Source organism: Propithecus coquereli, unplaced genomic scaffold (genome assembly GCF_000956105.1).
Source record: "Propithecus coquereli isolate 6110/MARCELLA unplaced genomic scaffold, Pcoq_1.0 Scaffold743, whole genome shotgun sequence".
NCBI lineage: Eukaryota > Metazoa > Chordata > Mammalia > Primates > Indriidae > Propithecus > Propithecus coquereli.
The window spans coordinates 101,638-123,711 of NW_012153541.1; the positions used below are offsets into that span (position 1 = coordinate 101,638).

Genomic DNA, 22,074 nt, shown 5'->3' on the forward strand with positions numbered 1-22,074 from the left:
AGGACCATGTAGCCAGAATAGGAAGAAGCTTAAAAACACCCGTGCAGCACCACGGCCTGCCGCTGCCACCCGGCTGGGGCAGCACCTGACCTGGCTGCGGCCCGAAGTCCTGCCCAACAGGGACCACAAGGCCCAGGGCAGAGCTGAGGGCCAGGAGCCGTCTGTCGACCTCGGGAGGACAGAGGCGCGCACCGTCAGGGCCTCGTGCCAGGCTCCCGTGGGGCTGCACCATGCAGTGGACCCCAGGGGCTGCCCACGGGAACTCAGCCAGGGACGTGGAGCAGTGGCCACAGCCCCAGGGCACAGAGCCGGCTCTCAGGCCTATGAGGCAGGAGGAAGCTGGGAGCTGCAGCGCCAACCCCTGGACAGGCCGCGACCCAGGTGTCAAGACACACCCACACTGCTGGGCCAGGGTGGGGGAGGGAAAGGGACCCCTGACTTGTGCGGTAAGGTCGTACTGGGGCCAAGACCCCCCAGGAGACCTCTGCCAGGATGTGGCCCATCCAGAGCCAGGGGACCCTGGCTGGGCAGGTGACCTCCGGGGGGCAGCGGGCAGGGGTGCGTTTCCTCCTAGGAGCAGGCTGCCTGTGTGCCAAGGCCCCCAGGGATGGGGCCACGATCCACCTCCCTCAGGGGCCACCTCCAGGGCCACATGGGGGGCCCGTCCCTCACTTGGGCTCCCTCGTCCCCCAGCGGGACAGTGGATGGGGATGGGGTGGGGGATGGGGACGGCCGCGGTCAGCACAGCAGGGTCAGGCCCAGGTCGCACTGACGGCCCCGACAGCCAGGGTATTTTGGGAGCGTGACACACAGATGCTTCGTGACGGGCTTTTATCAGATGACTTTGCAGCAACAGAGCAAGGAGGAGGCCGTGACCAATTCACATTTTTACTGGAAATTCACGACAGCCAAGAGGAAACACGTGCGCAACTCACAGGCCGCATCTCCATAGCCCACCAGTTGCCTGTGGGCCACGGGCAAACAGGGTCCACCGGTCAGGTCGGGTGGCTGACGTGGCAGAGCCCCCCAGAGCCGCCCGTCGTGTGCGTCGCGGCCTGCGCGGCAGCACCGCAGACACTCTTCACAGAAGCAGAGTCCAATAGGCTGACCTCGGCGGCCATCCTGGCCGACCACATCTCGCTCTGAGGACATCTTCCCAACGACAGACCCTCTAGAAAATGGGGAAGTGATACATCCTGTCACTCGGGCCACGGATGACCAACTGTCACCTGTCCTACGACAGCTACAGGCGACGGTCCAGGTTCATCAGAGCCTCGGCGCTTGAGCCATCGTGGTCATCGGGGGCACACCCTGCGTGGCCCTGGCAGCAAACAGGTGGAAAAGCCACCGGGCACCCTCGAGGGCTGCCGCAGACACTGCGGGACCCCAGGGGCCACCACGAAGCAAGTCTCGAGACCTGGCCTGTTTCTGAGGGGGCCCAGCCGCCCGCCACCCGGCCCGCCCAGCCGCACTCCCCAGCCTGCGGAGGAGGGACGGGTGGCTCTCTGCTCTGCTCAGCCCCAGGACAGCCAGGAGATAGGAGGCTCCTGCCCGAAAGCCACTCCCAGCTCCTCCAGCCAGTGACAGGGCCACCGCGCCCGCTGCTGGCACCATCTGTCGGGAGGCCTGTGCGCCCACGGCGGCCTGGTGTGCCCACCCCAAAGAGGCAAAGCAAAGCTGGACCGCGGCCCCTCCTGCATCTCACTGACCACAGAGGAAGCAGGGCCCCGTCAGGCCTGGGTGGGCAGCATCTTGTAGGGGTTCAGGATGCCCTTGGGGTCCAGCAGGGCCTTGAGCTGGCACATGAGCTGCAGAGCTTCGGGAGGCTTGCTGTAGCCGAGCACGTCCCTCTTCTTGAAGCCCACGCCGTGCTCGGCGCTGATGCTGCCGCGCTGGCCGGCCGTCCACTCGTACACGTGGGGCTCCAGGGCGGCCAGGAGCGACGTGCTGAAGGCCTCCGCCGTCACGTTGAGGTGCAGGTTGCCGTCCCCTGGAAGGACAGGGGCACGAGGGTCAGGCTGGGCGGGGTGGCCCCTAGGCCCCTCCCTGAGGGCCCTGTGGAGCCCCCCCTCGTGCCCCGCCCTGGATGCGCGACACCCACGTCGCCACGCCTGGCTTCTGCTGCCCGTTCCTCAGGTCCCCCTGCGCCGCCCCCGGGACCCACCGCTCCGTCTCTGCGCTGGGAGACCTCACGCCCCCCGTCCCTGCTGCTGCTTCCGCCCTGAGCTGAGAGCCCGGCTGAGGGCCCGACCAGAGCAGCTCTGCCTGGACACCCTCGCCCTACATTCGCCGCCCCAGAGCTGCCCAGCAGCGCCCGTCCCGGCTCCACCAGCCACCTCCTCTCTGGCCCACTCGCCCCCCACGGAGACTCCAGGGCTCTGGCTTTTGAGAACTGTCCAACCACGGCCTGGCCTGGCCCGTGGCCCACACGCACCTCCTCTCCCAGTGGTCCCAGAGCAGTGACAAGGGACAAGAGACCAGCCCACGTCAGTGGACAAGAGACCCCGAGCCCCGGCCCCAGGAGCGCCAGCTGCACTCTGGCCGAGGCCCACACGGCCTGGCTGGGGAGGAGACGCAGCTGGTGTGTGAGGAGACCAGCGACTGGCATTCGATAAACAGCCGGGAGCCCAGGGCTCGACGGTTCACAAAGCCGCAGGGCAGGAGCGCACGCGCACCACAGACGCCATGGGGTCGCCCTGGCACACCCAGGCTCAGAGGTCAAGGTGGGTGGGCCCCGGTGAAGGGCCCAGGGAGGACCCCCGGGGGGGCACCAACAAGAGAGCAGCTTTTTCGCAGGAGCCGAGTGCGGAGGAACTCCGGAGACAGGGACAGGGCGCGGCCACTCTGACGTGACGCCGGCTGAGAAGCGCAGCTCCGAGCGCTCCCTGCCCTCCCCCGTGTGTCCGGCCTGAAAGCAGGACATGAATTTACAAAGACAGAGGCGTCCCCTCTCCCCTCTGCCAGGAGGGACAAAAGCTGCCACCAAAGTCAGCGGCCAGGCCCATCCCGGGCTGGAGATGGCGCCGGGGCACCCGCGTGCGAAGCTGCACCCACCGGCGCCATCTGCCAGCAGCTCCCCTGCCCCCAGGGAGCTGCCCCCCCCAAGACTCAAGTCCTCTCGTTTGACTTGTGACTTCTCTAAAAACGTCCTGGTCTTTGTAGAAGATGCAAAGCCTCATCTTTGAGAATTACTCATTCCTTCAGTGTCTGCTGTGAACACGTGAAACACACGCTCATAAACTTCTGTTCATGTTTCCTATTGATCTGTCTCTGGTTACAGGGGCCCATCCCAGCTAAGATCTGTGACAGGTAGAAGAGCAAACTCGAGGGGAAACGCCGTCCCCTGAGAGCCTCTGGCCAGGCGTTGGGGGACAGGAACCCGGCCCCCCACACGCTCCCCACGGACACATCCTCAGGGTAGAGGACCCAACTGACCCCCACCTAGGACTTGCCCGGGGAGAAGCAGCTGCGGAAGGAGAAAAACCATCTCCAGGAAAACCCGGAGCACAGTCGCACCTCTCGCGACATTTCGGTCAGGGCTGGACCACACATACCGCCGTGGTCCCATCAAATCACAGGCCCAGCGCTTTGGGAGGCCAAGGCAGGAGGATCCCTTGGACCTAGGAGTTCGAGGCTGCAGTGAGCTGTGGCGACACCACCGCACTCCCGCCTGTCCAGAGATTGCAACAGAGCAAACATTGCTATCACCGAGTGACGCCACATCCCCCAGAACGCAATTACTTTATCTTCTCGTCAGTCCACTGGCCCGGTGCACAGCGTGCACAGGCACAGGCTCTGCAGGGCACAGCCACGTCCCCGGCCCCCACACGGACTCACCACTCACTGACACACCCAGAGCAACTTCCAGCCCTGCGAGCTCCGCCCACAGCAGGTGCAGAACGCACGGTACAGGTGCACCGTTTCTCATCTTTTTTTTTGAGACAGAGTCTCGCTCTGTTGCCCGGGCTGGAGTGCCGTGGCGTCAGCCTAGCTCACAGCAACCTCAAACTGCTGGGCTCAAGCGATCCTCCTGCCTCAGCCTCCCGAGTAGCTGGGACTATAGGCATGCGCCACCATGCCCAGCTAATTTTTTCTATATATTTTTAGTTTGTCCAATTAATGTCTTTCTGTATTTGGTAGAGACGGGGTCTCGCTCTTGTTCAGGCTGGTCTTGAACTCCTGAGCTCAAACGATCCGCCCGCCTCGGCCTCCCAGAGTGCTAGGATTACAGGCGTGAGCCACCGCGCCCGGCCTGTTTCTTATCTTTTATGTCATATTTTTGCTATACCTTTTCTACGTTCAGATACGTGCAGACACACAGATGCTGCCGTGTCCAGCTGCCCGCAGTGCTCAGCACAGCACGTGCTGCGCAGGTGTGTGGCTGAGGAGCACAGGCCACACCCCACAGCCTGTGTGCGCGGGGTGCTGCACCGTCCGGGTTTATGTAAGCGCACTCCAACGCTCTCACAACAAACTGCCTAACAACCAGCTTCTCAGAACACATCCCTGCTGTTAAGCGCCGCATGGCTGGACTCACGGCCACCATCCAGCACACGGGTAGTAGCAGCTGAATCCCACAAGGCACCACGATTCTCAGACCTAAAGGTTTGGACTTGCTTTGTAAAGCAAAGCAAGTCTGCTAAAAGCCACAGGATGAGAGCTGATCAAAGAGTGCCCGCCCGGACAGACAGCCGCCCGTGGCTATAAGCAATTAGCCCAAGGGACAGTTCCTGCTTAATACTCCGGATTACCTGTCTCCATTCACAATAACCTGATAAAGAAAATATGGAGCCAATATATCTCTGTTTAACCCCTCTGTTAAGTGATAAATTTACCTTAGAACTTAAAAGTTAGTCTTTGAAAGATTGTGCAACCATTTGTTCATGCAGATAGAATTAGTTAAGTGATCTGTAGAAGCCTTTTGAAAAACCGTTAACCTAAGAGGAACTACCAGCTGTTATGTAAATCTGTTACCCCTGGCAACTGATCACTGTACCTATAAACGACCATGTAAAACTTCACTCGTGGCCTCTGAGATTGACGGAGAAATCCAGGCCCTCTGAGCACCCGCTTTGCCTATAATCTTTACAAATCTATAAAACTACACCTTCGTCTCTGTGTATTCTTTTATTTCCATTATTTTCCATTTTCTATTATTTTCTTATCCTTTGCAACTCTACCAAAGAGACCCGATTTTTTGCTGGGAGCGTGGCCCTCTCCCTGCAGTAGGGATGCTCTGAGGAACCTACACAGACCTTTCCCGTCCTCCTTACTCACTCTCTGGGAGAAAGAGGAACTATCTGGAATGCAGAACGCGCAGGAGCTCTTACTGACAGTGAGCTCTGTGACCTGTACTAAATCCCACCTCCTCTCAAGGTCCCGTTCCTTGGAGTAAACAAACAACTCAGTGGGTGCCGCTGACACTCCCCATCGGCACAGACGTCCCAGCCGTGGCTTCTCAGCTCGTTCCCTACGAGGGACTCACGTCTTCCTCTCGGTCCCATCAGCCCTCACCCATCTGAGAGGGAGAGACTTTTTAGAATTATACAAAACCCACACTTCCTTTTCCCAAAAAGGACAAATGTATTTACAATTAGAAAACACAGAAAATTTTATTAATAAAAGACTAGGCACAGCCGGGCGCGGTGGCTCACACCGGCAATCCCAGCACTTTGCTGCCCGAGGCCAGGAGTTCCAGACCAGCCTGGGCAACAGAGCGAGACCCTGTCTCAAAACGAAAAAATACCCACTACGTACAAAAAATTTAAAACCTGACCCTCCTAATTGACAAATTGCCCCTCGCGTTGCTGGAGGATGCCGGATCACGCTAAGTCATGCAGGGACTGCTGAAAGCAGTGCTTGATCAACTACGGTCCGTCTTCCACTGACATTAGGAAAATCGTCTGGGCTGCCCCAGTTAAAATTCAAACAGGCTCGTCAAAGCCTCTTCCAAACCCTAAGGTCTGAGGCCTGCTGACACAGCACTCCTCGTTCTGTAACGGAGAAGGGGTCCTTCCGCGCTCTACAGAAGGACGAGGGAGTTACAAGCACAGCTCTCTGTTTGCCGACCACTCGGGCAATGACGTGCCCAACCTCGTATGGGCCAGTCGGTCCCGATGCCCCACAGACACGTGACCGGGGAGCACAGGCATCTCCTCCCCGCGTGTCTGTGTTAACAGTGTTTTTTTTTTTTTTTTTTTTTTTTGAGACAGAGTCTCACTCTTTTGCCCGGGCTAGAGTGAGTGCCGTGGTGTCAGCCTAGCTCACAGCAACCTCACACTCCTGGGCTCAAGCGATCCTCCTGCCTCAGCCTCCCGAGTAGCTGGGACTACAGGCACACGCCACCATGCCCGGCTAATTTTTTCTATATATTTTTAGTTGTCCAATTAATTTCTTTCTATTTTTAGTAGAGACGGGGTCTCGCTCTTGCTCAGGCTGGTCTCAAACTCCTGAGCTCAAGCGATCCTCCCGCCTCGGCCTCCCAGAGAGCTAGGATTACAGGCGTGAGCCACCCGCCCGGCCTGTTAACGGTGTTTTAACAGGCGGGTAGAAAGCACCAAGTCAAACCAGAGCCTCCCTTTCCACATACGGGCCAGAACGCATCTGTGTGTCCCGGCACCCGGCAGGCACTGGCAGAGCAGGGCTCCGGCTTCGTCACCAACGCGTTTCTCGTCCAGCCTGGGATGAGACCAGCAGGGCCAGGGCCAAGCTCCTTCCCAGCACACCTGACGGTAGACGGTTCTGGACAAGGTACGAGCGTTAGCCATGGCTGGTTCGGACTTGAAAAGTGGGCTGGGAGAGATCGGTCTGAGTACGTGATGGCATCCGGGACTCGTGCAAAGTCGGCGGCAGGTTTTACTGACGGCAGGTACTGGCCACAAACAGACCCAGGAGTACGGCAGATCCGGCAATTGGACAGGCTCCTCCAGGAGCAACACTTTGCGAGAGTTAAATCAAAGTGTTATCACGCCGCCCCAAGGAAAAAAGAGAATTTATTTTTGATTGACTCAATTACCTCCTAAGGCCCTAAACACTAATTATCTCAACAGCCTAGAGGTGTTCGTGAACGTGAGCAAACCGACCACAGAGGAAGAACGGTGACGCTGCTACACGTGGCTGAACAGACAGGACTCAGAGATATTCCAAAGCAGAGCACAGCTGTCCCTCGGCACCCCCGGGGCTGGGCCAGGGCCTCTGAGGACACCAAAGCCCGAGGGTGCGCGAGTCCCCACACGCACTGGGACACGCACAGTCCTCCGTGTGCTTCGACACCCGGTACCACCTAAACAGTTGTTGTATCGTACTTTTATGTGTATTTTTCATTTACTTATTTTATTTTTTAGACACAGGGTCTCACTCTGTCACCCAGGCTGGGGTGCAGTGGTGTGACTGTAGCTCAGGGAAGCCCCCCACTCCTGGGCTCAAGTGATCCTCCTGCCTCAGCCTCCCAAGTGGCTGGGGCTGAAGGCATGAGCCACCACAGTCAGCTAATATTTTTAGATTTTTTTCAAAGATGGGGTCTCACTATGTTGACCAGGCTGGTCTCAAACTCCCGGCCTCAGTCAATCCTCCCGCCTTGGCCTCCCAAGTAGCTGGGACTACAGGCACGAGCCGCCATGCCCCACTGTTTTACTCTGTATTAGCGTACGTTTTTTATGGTCTCATCCCAGGCGGCTTGAACCTACAGATGTGGAACTCGCAGACAGGCTGCGCGGACCGTATGAACCCACTGGGATGACGACCAAAGTTCCAGGATCCTAAAGTCCTCGCGCTGTGTACCCGTGAGAGGTCCCCATGGAGACAGAACCCACAGGATGTGTGTACGCAGGTATACAGATAGAGAAAAAGATACACGTAGACACACAGAGAAAAGACACGCAGACAGATGACAGAGACGTTGCGTCTGACGACGCAACTCATAAAAGCATGGGGCCGAGTTCCAATCCGAAGAGCAGGTCGGCGGCTGAGAGTCCAGCCCACGGCCATCGGGAGGCAGAACCCCTCTTCCTCGGGGGACCTCAGTCTTTCCCTTAAGGCCTTCAACTGATGGGACGAGGCCCACCCACATCGTGAAGGGTCACCTGCTGTGCTCAGAGTCCACTGATTTGAAGGTTATTCTCCTAAAAATACCTTCACAGCAACGTCCAGACTGGTGTCAGCCCACAGCTAGGCACCGGGACCCAGCCAAACGGACACACAGAAGCCACAGTCGCACGCTGTGGGGCGGGATGGTGGTACCGACGACTCCCCTCCCTGAGGGCAGGGTACCTGCTGCAGTCCTAGACCAAACAGCGGACACAGCGCCCAGTCAGCAACGGGCAACACGGAACGAAAAAACATCCACCAAAAGGCCATAAATTGAGAAAAAGAAATAGACAAGAAATGAGGGGCAGACAGGAGGCCCAAATTAGGAAAAAATGAACTCAAATAACTGAGCAATTGCAACATACGTAAATTAGCCAGATGCTGCCCTGAAAAGACCAGAGCGGCAGGCGAGTGGGCAGGCCAGGCCACCGGTGCGCTGTCTGCAGGACACACCTCAGCTGGCAAGGTGACAACAGCTGAAAGTGACAGGAGGAAAAACATCAGGTAAATACTAAATAAAAGACAGCTGGTGTCATTATGTGCTACACAAAATACGCCTCAAGTCAAAAAGCAATTCTAGAGATAGAAAGAGACAGTCCATCGTGATAAGAGTTTGGATTTCGCAGAATGAAGGGACAATTCTAATCTCCCGTATGCCCTGAGAGTGAGGCTTCAGAAATGGCAAAGCTTCCAGCAGAAACAGACGGGTCTGTTGCTGGGGGACTTCCTACCCTCCCTCCGCCAGGGACAGCCCAGCACGATGTAAACTGAACAATACCACACACGTATTTTATCTGACGGATCTGTAGGAACCCGATCCCGCTACTGCAGAGAGCACGTTCTTTTCGAGGACTCATGAAACAGCTATGAAAGGCGACCACAAGCCGGGCCACTGACCAGGTCCCAGCAAGCTGATGTGGTAAAGACCAAGCTCCCCACCGACAACGCAACGAACAAGTCAATACTTTTTTTTTTGAGACAGAGTCTCACTCTGTTACCCTGGCTAGAGTGCAGTGGCATCAGCCTAGGTCACTGCAACCTCCAACTCCTGGGCTCAAGCGATCCTCCTGCCGCAGCCTCCCGAGTAGCTGGGACTACAGGCATAAGCCACTATGCCCAGCTAATTTTTTCTGTTTTTAGTTGTCCAGCTAATTTCTTTCTATTTATAGTAGAGACAGGGTCTCGCTCTTACTCAGGCTGGTCCCGAACTCCTGAGCTGAAGTGATCCTCCCGCCTCGGCCTCCCAGAGTGCTGGGATTGCAGGCATGAGCCACCGCGCCCGGCCTAACACTTTTTAAATAACCAGAAAACCACCACATGCTTGGAAATCAAGAAACATACTTCCGTACAACTTAAGGGTCAAAGAAAGAAGTGATAATGGAAACAGAAAATATTTAGAACTAAAAGATGACGACAGCACCATCAAAACAGGTGGGATTTCCACATAAACACATGCGTGTTCAGCTGTTGAGATACAAGCGTCAACCAAGGGAAAATCACACTCGCAGGGAAGCCAGCAGTGCTCCGGCTGGAACTGCAAACCCCGGAAGGCCTCTGCCTGGAGTCTCCCGCCCCCAACCCCATCTGAACCCAGCTAGGGCCCGGGCTGCAGCAGTGACCAGCCCACACCCAACCCTCCAGGGCACAGAACCAAAGGGCCGCTGGGGAGGGGAGTGAGCAGCTAAAGCATCTTGCACACTCGCACGTCTGGCTGAAGTCCACCACAGTCGGGCCAAAGCCTTTTGCAGTGATTTGTGGATTCCTGAGCCCACTATTTGTTTATTTAAGTGACAGCCACACAGCTACCGTTTTTTTTTGTTGTTGTTGTTGTTTTTTTTTTTTTTTTTGAGACAGAGTCTCACTCTGTTGCCCCGGCTAGAGTGCTGTGGTGTCAGCCTAGCTCACAGCAACCTCAAACTCCTGGGCTCAAGCGATCCTCCTACCTCAGCCTGCCGAGTAGCTGGGACTACAGGCATGCGCCACCATGCCCGGCTAATTTTTTTAATATATATTTTTAGCCGTCCAATTAATTTCTTTCTATTTTTGGTAGAGATGGGGTCTCGCTCTTGCTCAGGCTGGTCTCGAAATCCTGAGCTCAGAACGATCCGCCCATCTCGGCCTCCCAGAGTGCTAGGATTACAGGCGTGAGCCACCGCGCCCGGCCAGCTACCGTTTTTTTTTTTTTATTAGGGCACTTTGGAGATTATGTTTTAATTGGCAACTACATTTAATTAGTAACCAGCAGAGATATTGTCTTAAAGAAAACAACTTTGGGATCAGCTAAAGTGGTATTTAAAGGGAAATTTAAAGACTTACATTAGAGAAAAAGAAAGGCTGAAAATCAGAGAGCTTAAGTACTTAATTTTTAAAGTTAGGGGAAAAAAAACAGAATAAACCTAAAGATGAAGAAAGAAAGAAAGAAAATAATAAAGCCAATAACAGAAAAAACAAAGCAGAAAACAAACACACACGAGAAAGGATCAACAAAGCCAAGTCCTGATGCTTTGAAAACACTGCGAAATTGGTAAGTTGGCAAATACCCGAAAAACCTGAACCAGAGAAAGAGACGAGAAACAAACCAAATCAGAAATCAAAAAGGAGCCATCCTGACAAGTGCTAGATGTAAAGGAAAATGAGAATATTTCAACAACTTTATGCCGATACATTTGAAACTTTAGAATGAGACAAATTCCTGGAGAAAAAAATGTACCAAACCCAATTCAGAAGAAAAGGAGAAGTTGAAAGTCTTACCCAGCCTGTCCACCGTGGCACGCAGCTGCCAGAGACACTGGTCTACGGTCGAACCCCCACCCTCAAAATCTCCAGGCCCAAACGTCTCCACTGGCGAGTTCCGCTCAGCGCTCGAGGAGGAAGCATGCAGAGCCGTGCACAGACTCCTCCAGAGAGTGGTGAGAGGGACCACCCCCGAGTCATGCCATAATCGCGATACCAAAATCCAGCACGGACAGAGGAAAAACAGTACATGACAGAGTCACCCACAAAGACCCCGTCACAATCCCACGAAGAATGTAAATAAACTGGTCCAACGAGATACAAAAAGGCCCTGGCCCTTCACCACAGACACAGACCCGCTCGACTTCAGGGGGATCGATCGGTGCAATCACCCCCCGCCCCCTGCCGAGGATTACGCCGCCACACGCAGCTGCAGAAAAAGCATCTGACAAACGCAGCATTCACCGTGCTACCAAGGGGCAGAGGCTCCCTCCGTTTCTGACCGAGATGGTCTGCTTTGTCTGCGGCCAAGAGAGGCTGGGGGCCGGTCACCGCCAGAGGAGGCCTCCCGGCTCGGGGTCTCGTATTCCGCACTCTGGGCTGGTGGCCTGGGCTCCCGCACCCCTCCTCTCCGGGCGACTACGCCCCCGTCACGTCCTTACCCCGTTCCCACTGGGGTGTCCCACCTTCCGGACCGTGCGGCTGGGGCTGTCCCCCACACCCTCCCACGCTGCTTCATAACCAAACTCCCAGCCCTCCCTGGGGTCCTCCCCACACCCCAAGTTTTCCAGCCCCATAGCTTTGCCCGTCGACATCCCATTAACGGTGTTTGGACGAACAGATGCACTTTCAACGTCGCCAAATTTTCCAATCTCTCCCTTCACGGGTTACGTCTTTTGTGTCGCGTGTAAGAAATCCTTCTCCTGCCTCAAGGTCATAAGAAATTCTCCTGTGTTTTCTCCTGAAAATGACCACGTAGCGCCCTCCAGAGCTCAGTCTTTGGTCCACAAGAAATGAGGCTATCTGTGGTGTGGCGTGGGTGGCCCTGGCCGTGCGGATAACAGTGGCTCAGGGTAGACAGGCTGGAGAAGACCCCCGGCCCGCCTGTCCGCAAGGCCAGCTCTGTGTCAGCCGCACCTAAGTGGCGCCAGCTCTGCTCTCCGCACACCCCATGTCGGAGCCCTGGCCGCCCTCTGTGCCCTCTCTGAGGGGACTGTTTGCAACGCTCACTCTTTCCTTTCAACAGTGAAGGTTACTGTCTACCACGTCCAATCTCCCAGATGTACTCTCACTAGGCTGGGCCACTTTGGGCAAGTTACTGACACTCTCTGAGCCTGCTACACACAGGGGAAACAGAGCGGGGGCCCCACTCCTGAAAGTCCTCGTGTGCAGACAGTTCTCCATGTCAAGTGCTTAGGGTGATGCCCGGGACAGGTCAGCCCTTCGCAAACAGTACGTACCATTACTGCCATGGGCCAAGCCCAAACCCATTCCTTCATGCCCTCCCGTGATTACAGGAGGTGGCGCCTGAATCCCATTTTACAGGCAGGTGGATTCAGGCTGTGGCCCCAGTGCCACAGGCCAGGCAGGAAGTGTAGGGACCATCCCTGGGCAAAAATTGCCTTAAGCCCAGAGTCAGCGAAACTGGGTGTGCTCTCCTTGGTGCCAGAGGTCAATAGGCCCGGCCCAGCCTGTTGACCAAACAGAACTATTCCTCATGACGGATAGCTTTATGACAGATAACTAAGCGCCTGGGGTCTTGCAAACAAGCCAAGGCGTCTCATTGTCCTGCATATGGTAATGAGATAAAGAAGTTAAGATGCAAACATCTGCTTCCATTGAGCAATCGTCTGGAAGGAATGAAAATGTGTTTTCCTCAAGGCACCCAAGGTAGTCACGTGCCAGGAAGTAGCTGCCGGACACAGAAAAAGTATATAAATAAACCGACTGGTACAAATCGAGTACTGCAGTCTCGTATGTCTTGTGTGTGTCTGTGTGTTTCTTTCTGTGTCCATCCCCTGTTCTGCAATCCGGGCCGCGACAGGGAGCCAGAACCAGTGCCCCAAAGCCACACCGCACACCCCCGCTCCTGCGCCGGCCCCACCGTGCTGCCCCATGAAGTGGGCATTTAGAACTGAGAGGATAAAACACTTCCTTCCTATGAATTAACAACTTGTAACCTCAAGCATGATTTTTCTGCAAAAATTATCTGGAACTGGTCCTGAAATCCTTCCAGCTGGAGAGGTGGAGGCTGCTGAGAGCTGCTCGTTGCACACTGGGAAAGCCAAGGGCGCTAGGACCTGCGCAACAAGCCCTGAGAGACGCACGTTCTAGACTCCCGGGTTACGGCTTCATGCCCTCCCACTGCGTGTCCTGGGAGATCCCAGAATGTTCCGGCAATCTCAGCCATGTGCTCAGCCATTGAAATTGCACAATGGCAGTCCTTCCCAAAATATCCAGAAAGAATAATGAACGTGATTAGGGCTGTCTCGATTTCAAGTTTCTCTCCCTTCACTGTTAAAAACCGCGGCACAGCTGGTGTCCGCGGGAGCCCAGTGTGACGCGCTCAGCCACCGAGATCGCCGCGGCCAGTCTGCGCTAACTCCCAGCCCCGTGGGGCCGGGTGACCGCGGGCTCCAAGGCACTGCTCACCCAGGTGGCCGTAGCCCACCACGTGCTTGGCACGCGGGCCCAGGTGGGCGCGCAGGGAGGTGACGATGTCGTAGAGCCGCTCCACGGGGAGGGAGAGGTCATACTTGTACACGTAGCCGTCCAGGCTCAGCGCCTCCGTGATCCGCTCCCGCAGGGCCCACAGCATCTGGGTGGACGAGAAGGAACGAGACAGGATTTCCGTGGGGATGGGGTCAAAGGGTCTGGGTTCGGGACAAATTCTGCGTCTTCACGGGGGCGCGGGGCTTCAGAGCCGGATCACTACGGGACACGTCCCAGAACGGGACACACCGCGGTGCGCAGCACAGGCGCGCCCAGACAGCGGCGAGCGCCACGGGACTCCTCCGGAGACACAGAGCAGACCGTGCAGCTCCAGGTGCTGTCACAGCACAGGGCCCGGGTGAGGACAGGCCCAGGGCACAGCCTGAGCCAGGGCCGGGCAGGGCAGGGAGGTGCGAGAAGAGCAAGGCAGGCTGAGGGGCGGCACGAGGGTCCCGGCTGCTGGAGGGGACGGACGGCGCTGGCTGCTGGAGCAGGACAGGGCAGAGCAGGCAGGGGGGTCCTGGGACCCGGCTGGGCCTGGGGCTGGGGCTGGGGTCGGTGGCCGGGGCTGGGGTCGGTGGCTCGTCCAGATAAACCTGTCTGTGGTTTACTGGTCTTTTATTTGCTTTGGCTTTTCACGCGGCAATCTGAGGCCCGCGAGGAGGAGGACAGAGATGCCACCCCCGGGGGTGGACCACCTCCTCCAATGGGCCCGCCTGGACCTCCACTCACACCTGCCCCACAGGGGACCCATCATTTCAGGAAACGCGTCACCGTGAAATTCTAAGACATAAGGACTCCTCTTTTTTTTTTTTTTTAACAACCCCAATGCCACGCTCACGCCTAACAAAAATCAAGAATTTCTTGCCACCACCGAATACCCTGCCAGTGTCCAAATTCCCCCAATCTCTCATCAGTTTTTAAGCTGGTTTGGTCAAGTCTACCCCTGGGGTCACTGCACACCCCAACCGGCAGCAGTGCCTGCCGCCCGCACCGCCCGGCGCGTCCTGCCTCGGCTGCCTAAAGGGCGCCTGCTGCCCGCGCGTCCTCTCATCCCGGTGCCAGACCCTGCCGCCCAGCTCGGCCACAGGGCCCGCCGCCTTGCCTGTCCACACCCCCTGTGCCCGCTCCATGCTGGAATGTCGCAGAACTCCGCAGGCATGCACCCTCAGGGCCCTGGAACCTGCCTTTGCTCGAATGCCGCTTCCGGGATGGCCTCCCGACCTGCCCTGGTGCTGCTCACCTCCACGGCGCCCGCTCGCTTCGCAGGGACTGTGAGTTGCGCTCGTTCGTTTTGTTATGTGAGCTTGTGCGGCAGCACTTGTCCCATTGTGGTCACTGCTGTCACCCGACAGGCAGAAGCCCTGGCACATACAGCACAGAGAGGGCGTCCGACGGAGGTCTGGAGAGTGAACGAAGGCGCCGGGAGGACACCCCTCACCAGGGTCACAGCCCAAAGGAACCCTTGGCATCTGGCGTGAGCCACCAGGTGCCACCAACGGAGGGGGGTAAGGGCAGAGCCAGGCCTGGGCGGGGCTCACGGAGTCCTCTCTAAACACGCAACACCTGCTGGGCTTGTGCAAGGCCCATCTTCGAGTATGTCAGAAAACCAAGGGCTCCCAGAAGGAAAAAACCTACAAAGCACTAGAAAACGCAAGAACCAGAAAGCAGAACGGCACAGGACTTCCCCAGAGTCACATTCAGTGCGAGAAGACAGTAGAGAGAAGCCTCCAAAGCAACGATCTACAGAACCACGTACCCGCGTCAATGCACCGGGCTGTACACTTAAGGCTGGTTTTGCCTTAAAAAAAAAATAAAAAGACTACTTCGCAATTGAGCGCGAGCACAGCACAAGTGTTGGCAGACACCCACGACCTCTCCTCATCCTTCCTCAGGGAACTCTCGGAGGGAGGGGAAGACGCCGTGGCTGGGAGGGCCCCCCTGCACCACGAGCCCAGCTGTGGCCGGACGGGGTGTGGAGGGGCGCGGGGGGCACACAGGGCAGTCGCATTTCTTCTGCCCTCCCCAGTGATGCAGCAACCACGGGAGGAGGGTCCCGCCCACGCCCCCCAGGGCAGGTGGGCCAGCTCTGAGCAGGGACTGGGAGCCGTCGCGGCGACTCCTGAAGCTCCTGCTCCTCCCTCTGCCTGAGTCCCCGCGACAGAAGACGCGCGGAGCGGAGCCACAGCTGTGCCGCGCGCCAACACGTCACCAGAAGGAGACGTGCCCTCGTTCTGTGGCCAACGGGTCTGAGGACTGTTTGTTACACAACTTAGTCAACAGAGCTGACAGACACAGCGGAGTCAGAAAACAGGCGCGGAATACGTGAGAAGGAAACACAACCAATCGCACCTCTCGTGCAGGCAGAGGGCGCCGGGCAGCCCGGGCTACACCAGCGCCTGACGGCCCGTCGCTCACTCAGAGGACATTTCCTGGCCGGGCCACGGTGAGCAGCCAGCCACGGCCCTGCCGGAGGGGCAGACACCTCCACCCCGGAGTGAAATCACGACCGTCAGGAGATGAGGCAGGGCATGGTCAAGACCCTCATCCCAAGTGGCTGCGACGTCCACGGACAGTTAATCAGGAGACGGAGGCGACCACGGCCCAGACTCGGGGCCACGGCAGGGAGGGCTGACGCTCCGACTGCAAACACTTGGTACAAGGCAACTGCTGTAACCGTCCACGTGGAATGCGTTCATAAATATAACGTAATTATGAATAAAAGCTTTGAAGATAAAGTAGAAAATCAGTGAAGGTGAGCGCTGAAGTCAACACAGGCGAGACGGGCGGGGCCGACACAGTGCGGCTCGCACACGACTGCCTCGCCCAGACCCCCTCCTCCTCCGCTGGAGCCGTGCACTCAGCCCCACTGCTCTCCACACTGCAGCGACGGGACCACGGCGGGGACACGGGGGACAGCGGCCCCACCACCCGGGGCCCAGGGAGGGTGACCAGCAGCCCCCACTGCCGGGCCCTACCCCTCCTTCTATGGCCTCCAACGGACCAAGTCATTTCCGGCCACATGTGCAATGCCATCTCCTCCGGGAAACTGCCCACCCGAGGACCCGCTGGGCTTCCAGGCGAGGCCTCCGCAGCCCGTGCCTGTCCTCACTCTACACACCTCTGCGTGGAGCTGCTGCCCACTGGCAGGTAAACCACAGGCTCCAGGGGCCGGAATGGGGCAGTTTAATTCGCCATATAGCTTGGGGGCTGGGTGGGAAGGAAGGAGGGATGCGGTGGGGCGGGAGCATTTGTAAAATATTGATGAAAATGGTCCAGGCACCATGAATACATTTTCTTTTTTTTTTTTGAGACAGAGTCTCACTGTGTTGACCCGGCTAGAGTGCCGTGGCATCATCCTAGCTCACAGCAACCTCAAACTCCTGGGCTCAAGTGATCCTCCTGCCTCAGCCTCCCGAGTAGCTGGGACTGCAGGCATGCGCCACCATGCGCGGCTAATTTGTTTCTATATATTTTTAGTTGTCCAATTAATTTCTTTCTAATTTTAGTAGAGACGGGATCTCGCTCTTGCTCAGGCTGGTTTCGAACTCCTGAGCTCAAACAATCCGCCTGCCTCGGCCTCCCAGAGAGCTAGGATTACAGGCGTAAGCCACCGCGCCCGGCCACGAATACATTTTCTATTCCAGAGAGATTGTTCTATCAAAGCCACGAAACCTGGACACGTTTCAGCCCACGACCCACAGTGTCTGTGCTGACAGATTGCACCTTCCAGACATCCCTAGACAGGGTTGCAGTGGACGGGGCAGGAAGGAGGCCCGCGGGCACAGCCCACCTTGATTCTCCTCTGGTCGGTGGCCAAGGTCCCGTCGGTCACCAGGCCCGAGCCCAGCGCGTGCTCCAGGAAGCTGCCCAGCTTCTCAGCATCGTGGCCTGCGTGGGAGCCCGAGGTCTCGATCAGGACATAGAACGGACTCTCTGAAAGTGAGCAGACGTTCAGGCGGTCAGGTGGAGAATCAGGCACACCGGGTCAGGCTGAAACAGCCCTGCCTGGCCCCTCGTTGCCAGCAAGGACCCAGGCAGCCTGTGCAGCGGGCAGCTCCTTGGCGGGCTGCATTTCAGATGGACCATGTACCCCGGAAAACACACAGCAGCCCCAAGGCTGACTGCCCCCAGCCAGGGCCTCCCGCTGGCCTTGAGGTGGGCTCTCGGCGCCGCTCATCCGCTCTCACCAAGCCCACAGCCACGGGGAGAGGCCACGGTGCGGTGGTAGCCTATGACCACCTCAGACGCCGGTGTGCTACATTCCGCAGGTCATGCTTTTCACCATCAGAGTCTAGTTTCTGAACTATTAAAAAAACTCAAATATGCATCACTTATTTAAGAAAATTTTAAGCTTGCATTTTTTTCCAAGGCTACTGTGAATTTTCTTTTACACTTATTGAAATCATTAAATGAGAATTTCCTGAGTGGCACTGTTCTGTCTCTTAACACTACATTACAGTTTCTTCCAGAAAAATATGACAAGTTCATTGTACCACAAAGAGAAACAAGCATTTTTCCACACTGAACAGAAATTCTACTGTCAAATTTATCACAGGTCCCACAGAACAGGAAGAGGTTTTCATAACGTTGTTGGCTCTTTTTCTCGTTATAAAAGTAAAACATGCTTATAAAAAGATATCTGGAAAACAGAGAGGAGTAGAAATGGAAGAAAATCTCCCAGCTGGCCAAAAACAGCCACACTAACATTTCCACGTGGCCCCTGGACGTACCCGTGTCGGGAGGGACGCGGGGGGCTGCTCTGCGCTCTGCACGGCGTCTTACGAGCAGCTTTCTCACGCTCAGCACCCAGCAGTGCCGCCCCAGGGACCCTGCGTCCACCCCGGACCTCTGCGCGGCGCGGCGTGTCCCGCAGCACGGAAGGAGCAGGGGACCGGCTGCGCGGGGTCCGTACCTTGCACCGGGCGGGCCAGGTGGAGGTGGCGCTCGACCAGCTGCATGCACGCGGCGTCCATGAACTCAAACGCAGACAGGATCTCGCCCAGCGCCCCCCTGCAGGTGCGGAAGGTCCTCAGAACGCCGGCAAAGTTGGGACAGCCTGCAACGGGCCACACGGCGAAAGGATGGCACGACCCACGGGGCACCCCGTCCCACCAGGCCCTCCTCACAGCGGCAACACCGGCCAGCTCCCGTGGGAGGCTTGCGCTGCAGGAAACGCCAGCGTCACCACCAGGGTCACCGCCAGCGTCACCGCCAGCGTCACCGCCAGTGTCCGATCAGGACGGAAAGGCACCTCCAATCCACCGCACGGCGCTCGGATAAGGTGGGGACGAGGGAGGACAAGCCCCGGGAAATCTGCACGCGCAGGGCCGGAATCTGGCAGCCTTCGGACACTGCTCATTTCTCTCTATGCTGCCGGGACTCAGGTCTTCCCTGCTCTCAGGAACTCGGCCGGCGTGAGTTCACCGGACACCCAAGGCCCCTGCGGTGCTCCCGGGCTGGGGACAGACAACGAGCCGAGGGGACGTGTCTGGGCTGGGCGGCCCGGGGGGCCTGCGGTGGGGCAGTGGGGGGGCGTGCGCCCTGTCTTCCCGGGCAGAGCCCAGGCGGTGTGAGGTCCCATGGACGTGGGGGAAGAATGTTCCAGAGAGAAGATCTGGCAAGTGCAGCGGCTGGGGGAGACGCCCGCCCTGCGTGACTCAGGGGCACCTTGAGGCCTGTGGCCAGAACACAGTGACAGCGTGTGGAGACGGGGTCAGGGCCCAGCTCTGGGGACAGTTCCGAGGTCAGGAGGGCGAGGGGAGCCTCAGGGTCGGGGGGAGGGCGAGCGGGGGAAGAGCCCGGCTGTGCCAGGGGCCAGACAGGCGGGAGGCGCAGTAAGAACCGACCCCCCGGGCTGGCGGCAGGAGCAGTGTTGGTGAAGTGGGTGAGGCCCGATGAGGGGAGATTTAGGAGGGAGAAGGGACCTCCATCCTGCAGAGAGTGAGGCCATGTGGTCCAGTACCCCGCTGAAAACCACCAAAAATACTGGGCCACAAACACCAAAGGGAAAGCATCGAGGAGCGTCGAGAGGGCGGGGCACTGCGGGCCGACTGGGGCTCCAGCCCAGCGCTGCTCTCTCCTGACGGCCCTGCCGCGCCAGCGGGCCTGGCTCGCGCTCTACCCAGCCAGGGCGGGGAATCGAGGAGACCCCACAGTGCCACGTCCTGGGCATCGGGGCGAGCAGGCAGCAGGCCAGCCCCTTCCCACTCGCCCAAAGACTGCAGGGGCAGTTGCTACACAGAACGGGAGGAGAGAAGGGAAGAAAACATTCTCCCGATAAATCGTGGCTGCAGATCAGCCCGGCACAGACTGCCGGCCCGGCTTCCCGCTGCCTGGACGGTTCACAGAACTCCCAGCCTGGGAGCTTGTTCTGGGTCAGTCCCGGACTGGGAGGACCAGGAGCCGCCCAGAGAAAGCAGATGCAAATCCTCGTCCTTGTCCTCTGGGGACCCCCACAAATAATCCCTCCGTGACAATAAGCTGCACGCCACCACGGACGGCCACACAAGGACGCGAGGAGGCATGAGCAAGAACCGGCAGCAACAACACAGTAAAAACTGACCACACAGGCTAAAAAAATGGAACTGCCGAAATATAAAACATTATAAAAAATTACGCTAACTCTATCTGTCTATTTATTTATTTTTTAGAGACAGGGTCTATCCTGTCACCCAGGCTGGAGCGCACGGGCACAATCCTAGCTGACTGCAGCCTCCACCTCCTGGGCCTGGGTGATCCTCCCACTCCGGCCCCCAAGGACCTAGGACCGTGGGCGCCTGCCACCACGCCCAGCTGCTGACTGTGTGTAAAGACCAAATAATGAGTGTGAAAATACCCAGAAGGAATGGAAAACTATAAAAAGTGATACTGCAAATTTGAAAAATAAATAAAGCTTCCAGAAATGAAAACTATCAAAAACTTAAAACTTAATGGATGGGGAGAAAACCCTCCACGCATGGGTTTGGTGGCACATTAAACATAGCAGAAGGGGGCATCGGCGGACTGGAGGACAGACCAAAGAAAGGAAGCAGAGACGAGATGATGCAGAACACGGAAGGGAGGTAAGAGACTGTAAAGTTCGATCATATGTTTAATCACAGTCCCAGAAGGAGAGGAAAACACAGGAGAGATTTGAAGCAGTAACAGCTAGGAATTTCTAGAACTGCTAAGAGACACCAAGCCACAGGTTTAAGAAATTCAACACTTCTAGAAAGATGGAAAGGAACGTATGCTCACACACAACACACTGAAAACTTTAGAAGACCAATGAGAAAGACAAAGATCTTTACAGTGGCCCAGAGAGGGAGGGGGAGAGAGAGAAAACCTCCAAGGCAGCGTCGGACGACAGCTAACTTCCCAACAGCAAGGAAGCCAGAGGACAGAGGAACGATGTTTCAGTGGGATGAAGGAAACAAACGCCCACCGTAATTGTACATCTAGTGAAAATATCTTCCGAATGAGAAACGATCAGGATATGTTCCCAAGGAACGTGATCCCAAGTGGAAGATCTGATTCAAGAAAGAATGAAGAGCAAAGAAAGTAGCCCATAAAATAGTAATTATTATGACTGGAGAGATCAAAAACCAGAATTAAGACACACGACGACGAGAACGAGTGAGTCTGGGGGTGCGAGGGAATGGGGTTTGCTCTCCAAGACCACCGCGTCTCCTCACAGGGTGGCGGCATCGGTGGAGTTTAGACTCGGGAAGTTCGGCCCATCGCACCTCTGTGAGGTTACACTGAGCCAGCGGGGGAGGAAGTGCTGGACGAACCCACCCGACCCAGACGGCGGCAGGAGGAGATGCGGCAGACCCTGGGGGGCTGAGGAAAGAGGGTACGCGCCCACCGTAAAGTCAGGGGTGAAGGAAGCAGAGACTGGACCGGCGGCTGCGCGGCTGCGGTGCTCGGAGGGGCTGCCGCGAAGGGACTCTGCTGCGTGTCTGCCGCGCCGCGCGGGCCCGGTGGATGTGGGGGACCCTCCTCTGCCCTCGCGGGAGAATGCTTTTTATCCCCACGGTGACTGACAGAGCCGTGTCCCGGAACCTACGCCGAATGTCGCCGTTCCCTCCAGAATCCCACCTACAGGCTCCTTAAACGATGAACGTGACGGGGTGAGAGAGACAACCAGCCTCAGCTTTGTCGCAGGATAAATGTGCTCTGACCAGAGCAGGGAAGGCCTCCGGGAGGGCTGGGCCCTGGATTCTCGGGGGAGACGGGGCGGGCGTCTGCGCAGCTCCTCCCGTCCCTCCCTCACGCCAGCATGGAGCAGCCACCTGCTCCGCCCCCAGCCCGGCTACAGGAGCACCCCGCGGAAGCCTACCGAGGAAAGCCACGTTCACAGCCTTGGGCTTGGGCGGACACAGGATGGACACCGCGGTGATGACCCCCAGGGTGCCCTCTGACCCGATGAAGAGCTGCTTCAGGTCATAGCCCGTGTTGTCCTTCCTCAGGGAGGTGAGGCAGTTCAGGACGGTGCCGTCGGCAAGCACCTGGGAGAGGAGAGAGACAGGCGTTCCCAGCCGGCCAACTTCCTAACAGCTG

General features: G+C 57.4%; 1 protein-coding gene across 1 annotated transcript in view; it reads right to left on the bottom strand.

Moving 5' to 3' along the window:
* Positions 1-885: 885 nt before the first annotated feature.
* The window catches only part of D2HGDH (D-2-hydroxyglutarate dehydrogenase), a 40,510-nt gene continuing 19,321 nt past the window's right edge, over positions 886-22,074 (bottom strand). Inside the window, exons 5-10 of the mRNA XM_012661948.1 lie at positions 21,854-22,022; positions 18,446-18,589; positions 17,324-17,466; positions 13,471-13,636; positions 1,710-1,990; positions 886-1,171 (exon numbers count right to left, since the gene is read on the bottom strand). Coding sequence (XP_012517402.1) covers positions 1,731-1,990; positions 13,471-13,636; positions 17,324-17,466; positions 18,446-18,589; positions 21,854-22,022 — 882 coding nt within the window. The 3' untranslated portion in view covers positions 886-1,171; positions 1,710-1,730. The remainder of the gene's footprint in view (positions 1,172-1,709; positions 1,991-13,470; positions 13,637-17,323; positions 17,467-18,445; positions 18,590-21,853; positions 22,023-22,074) is intronic.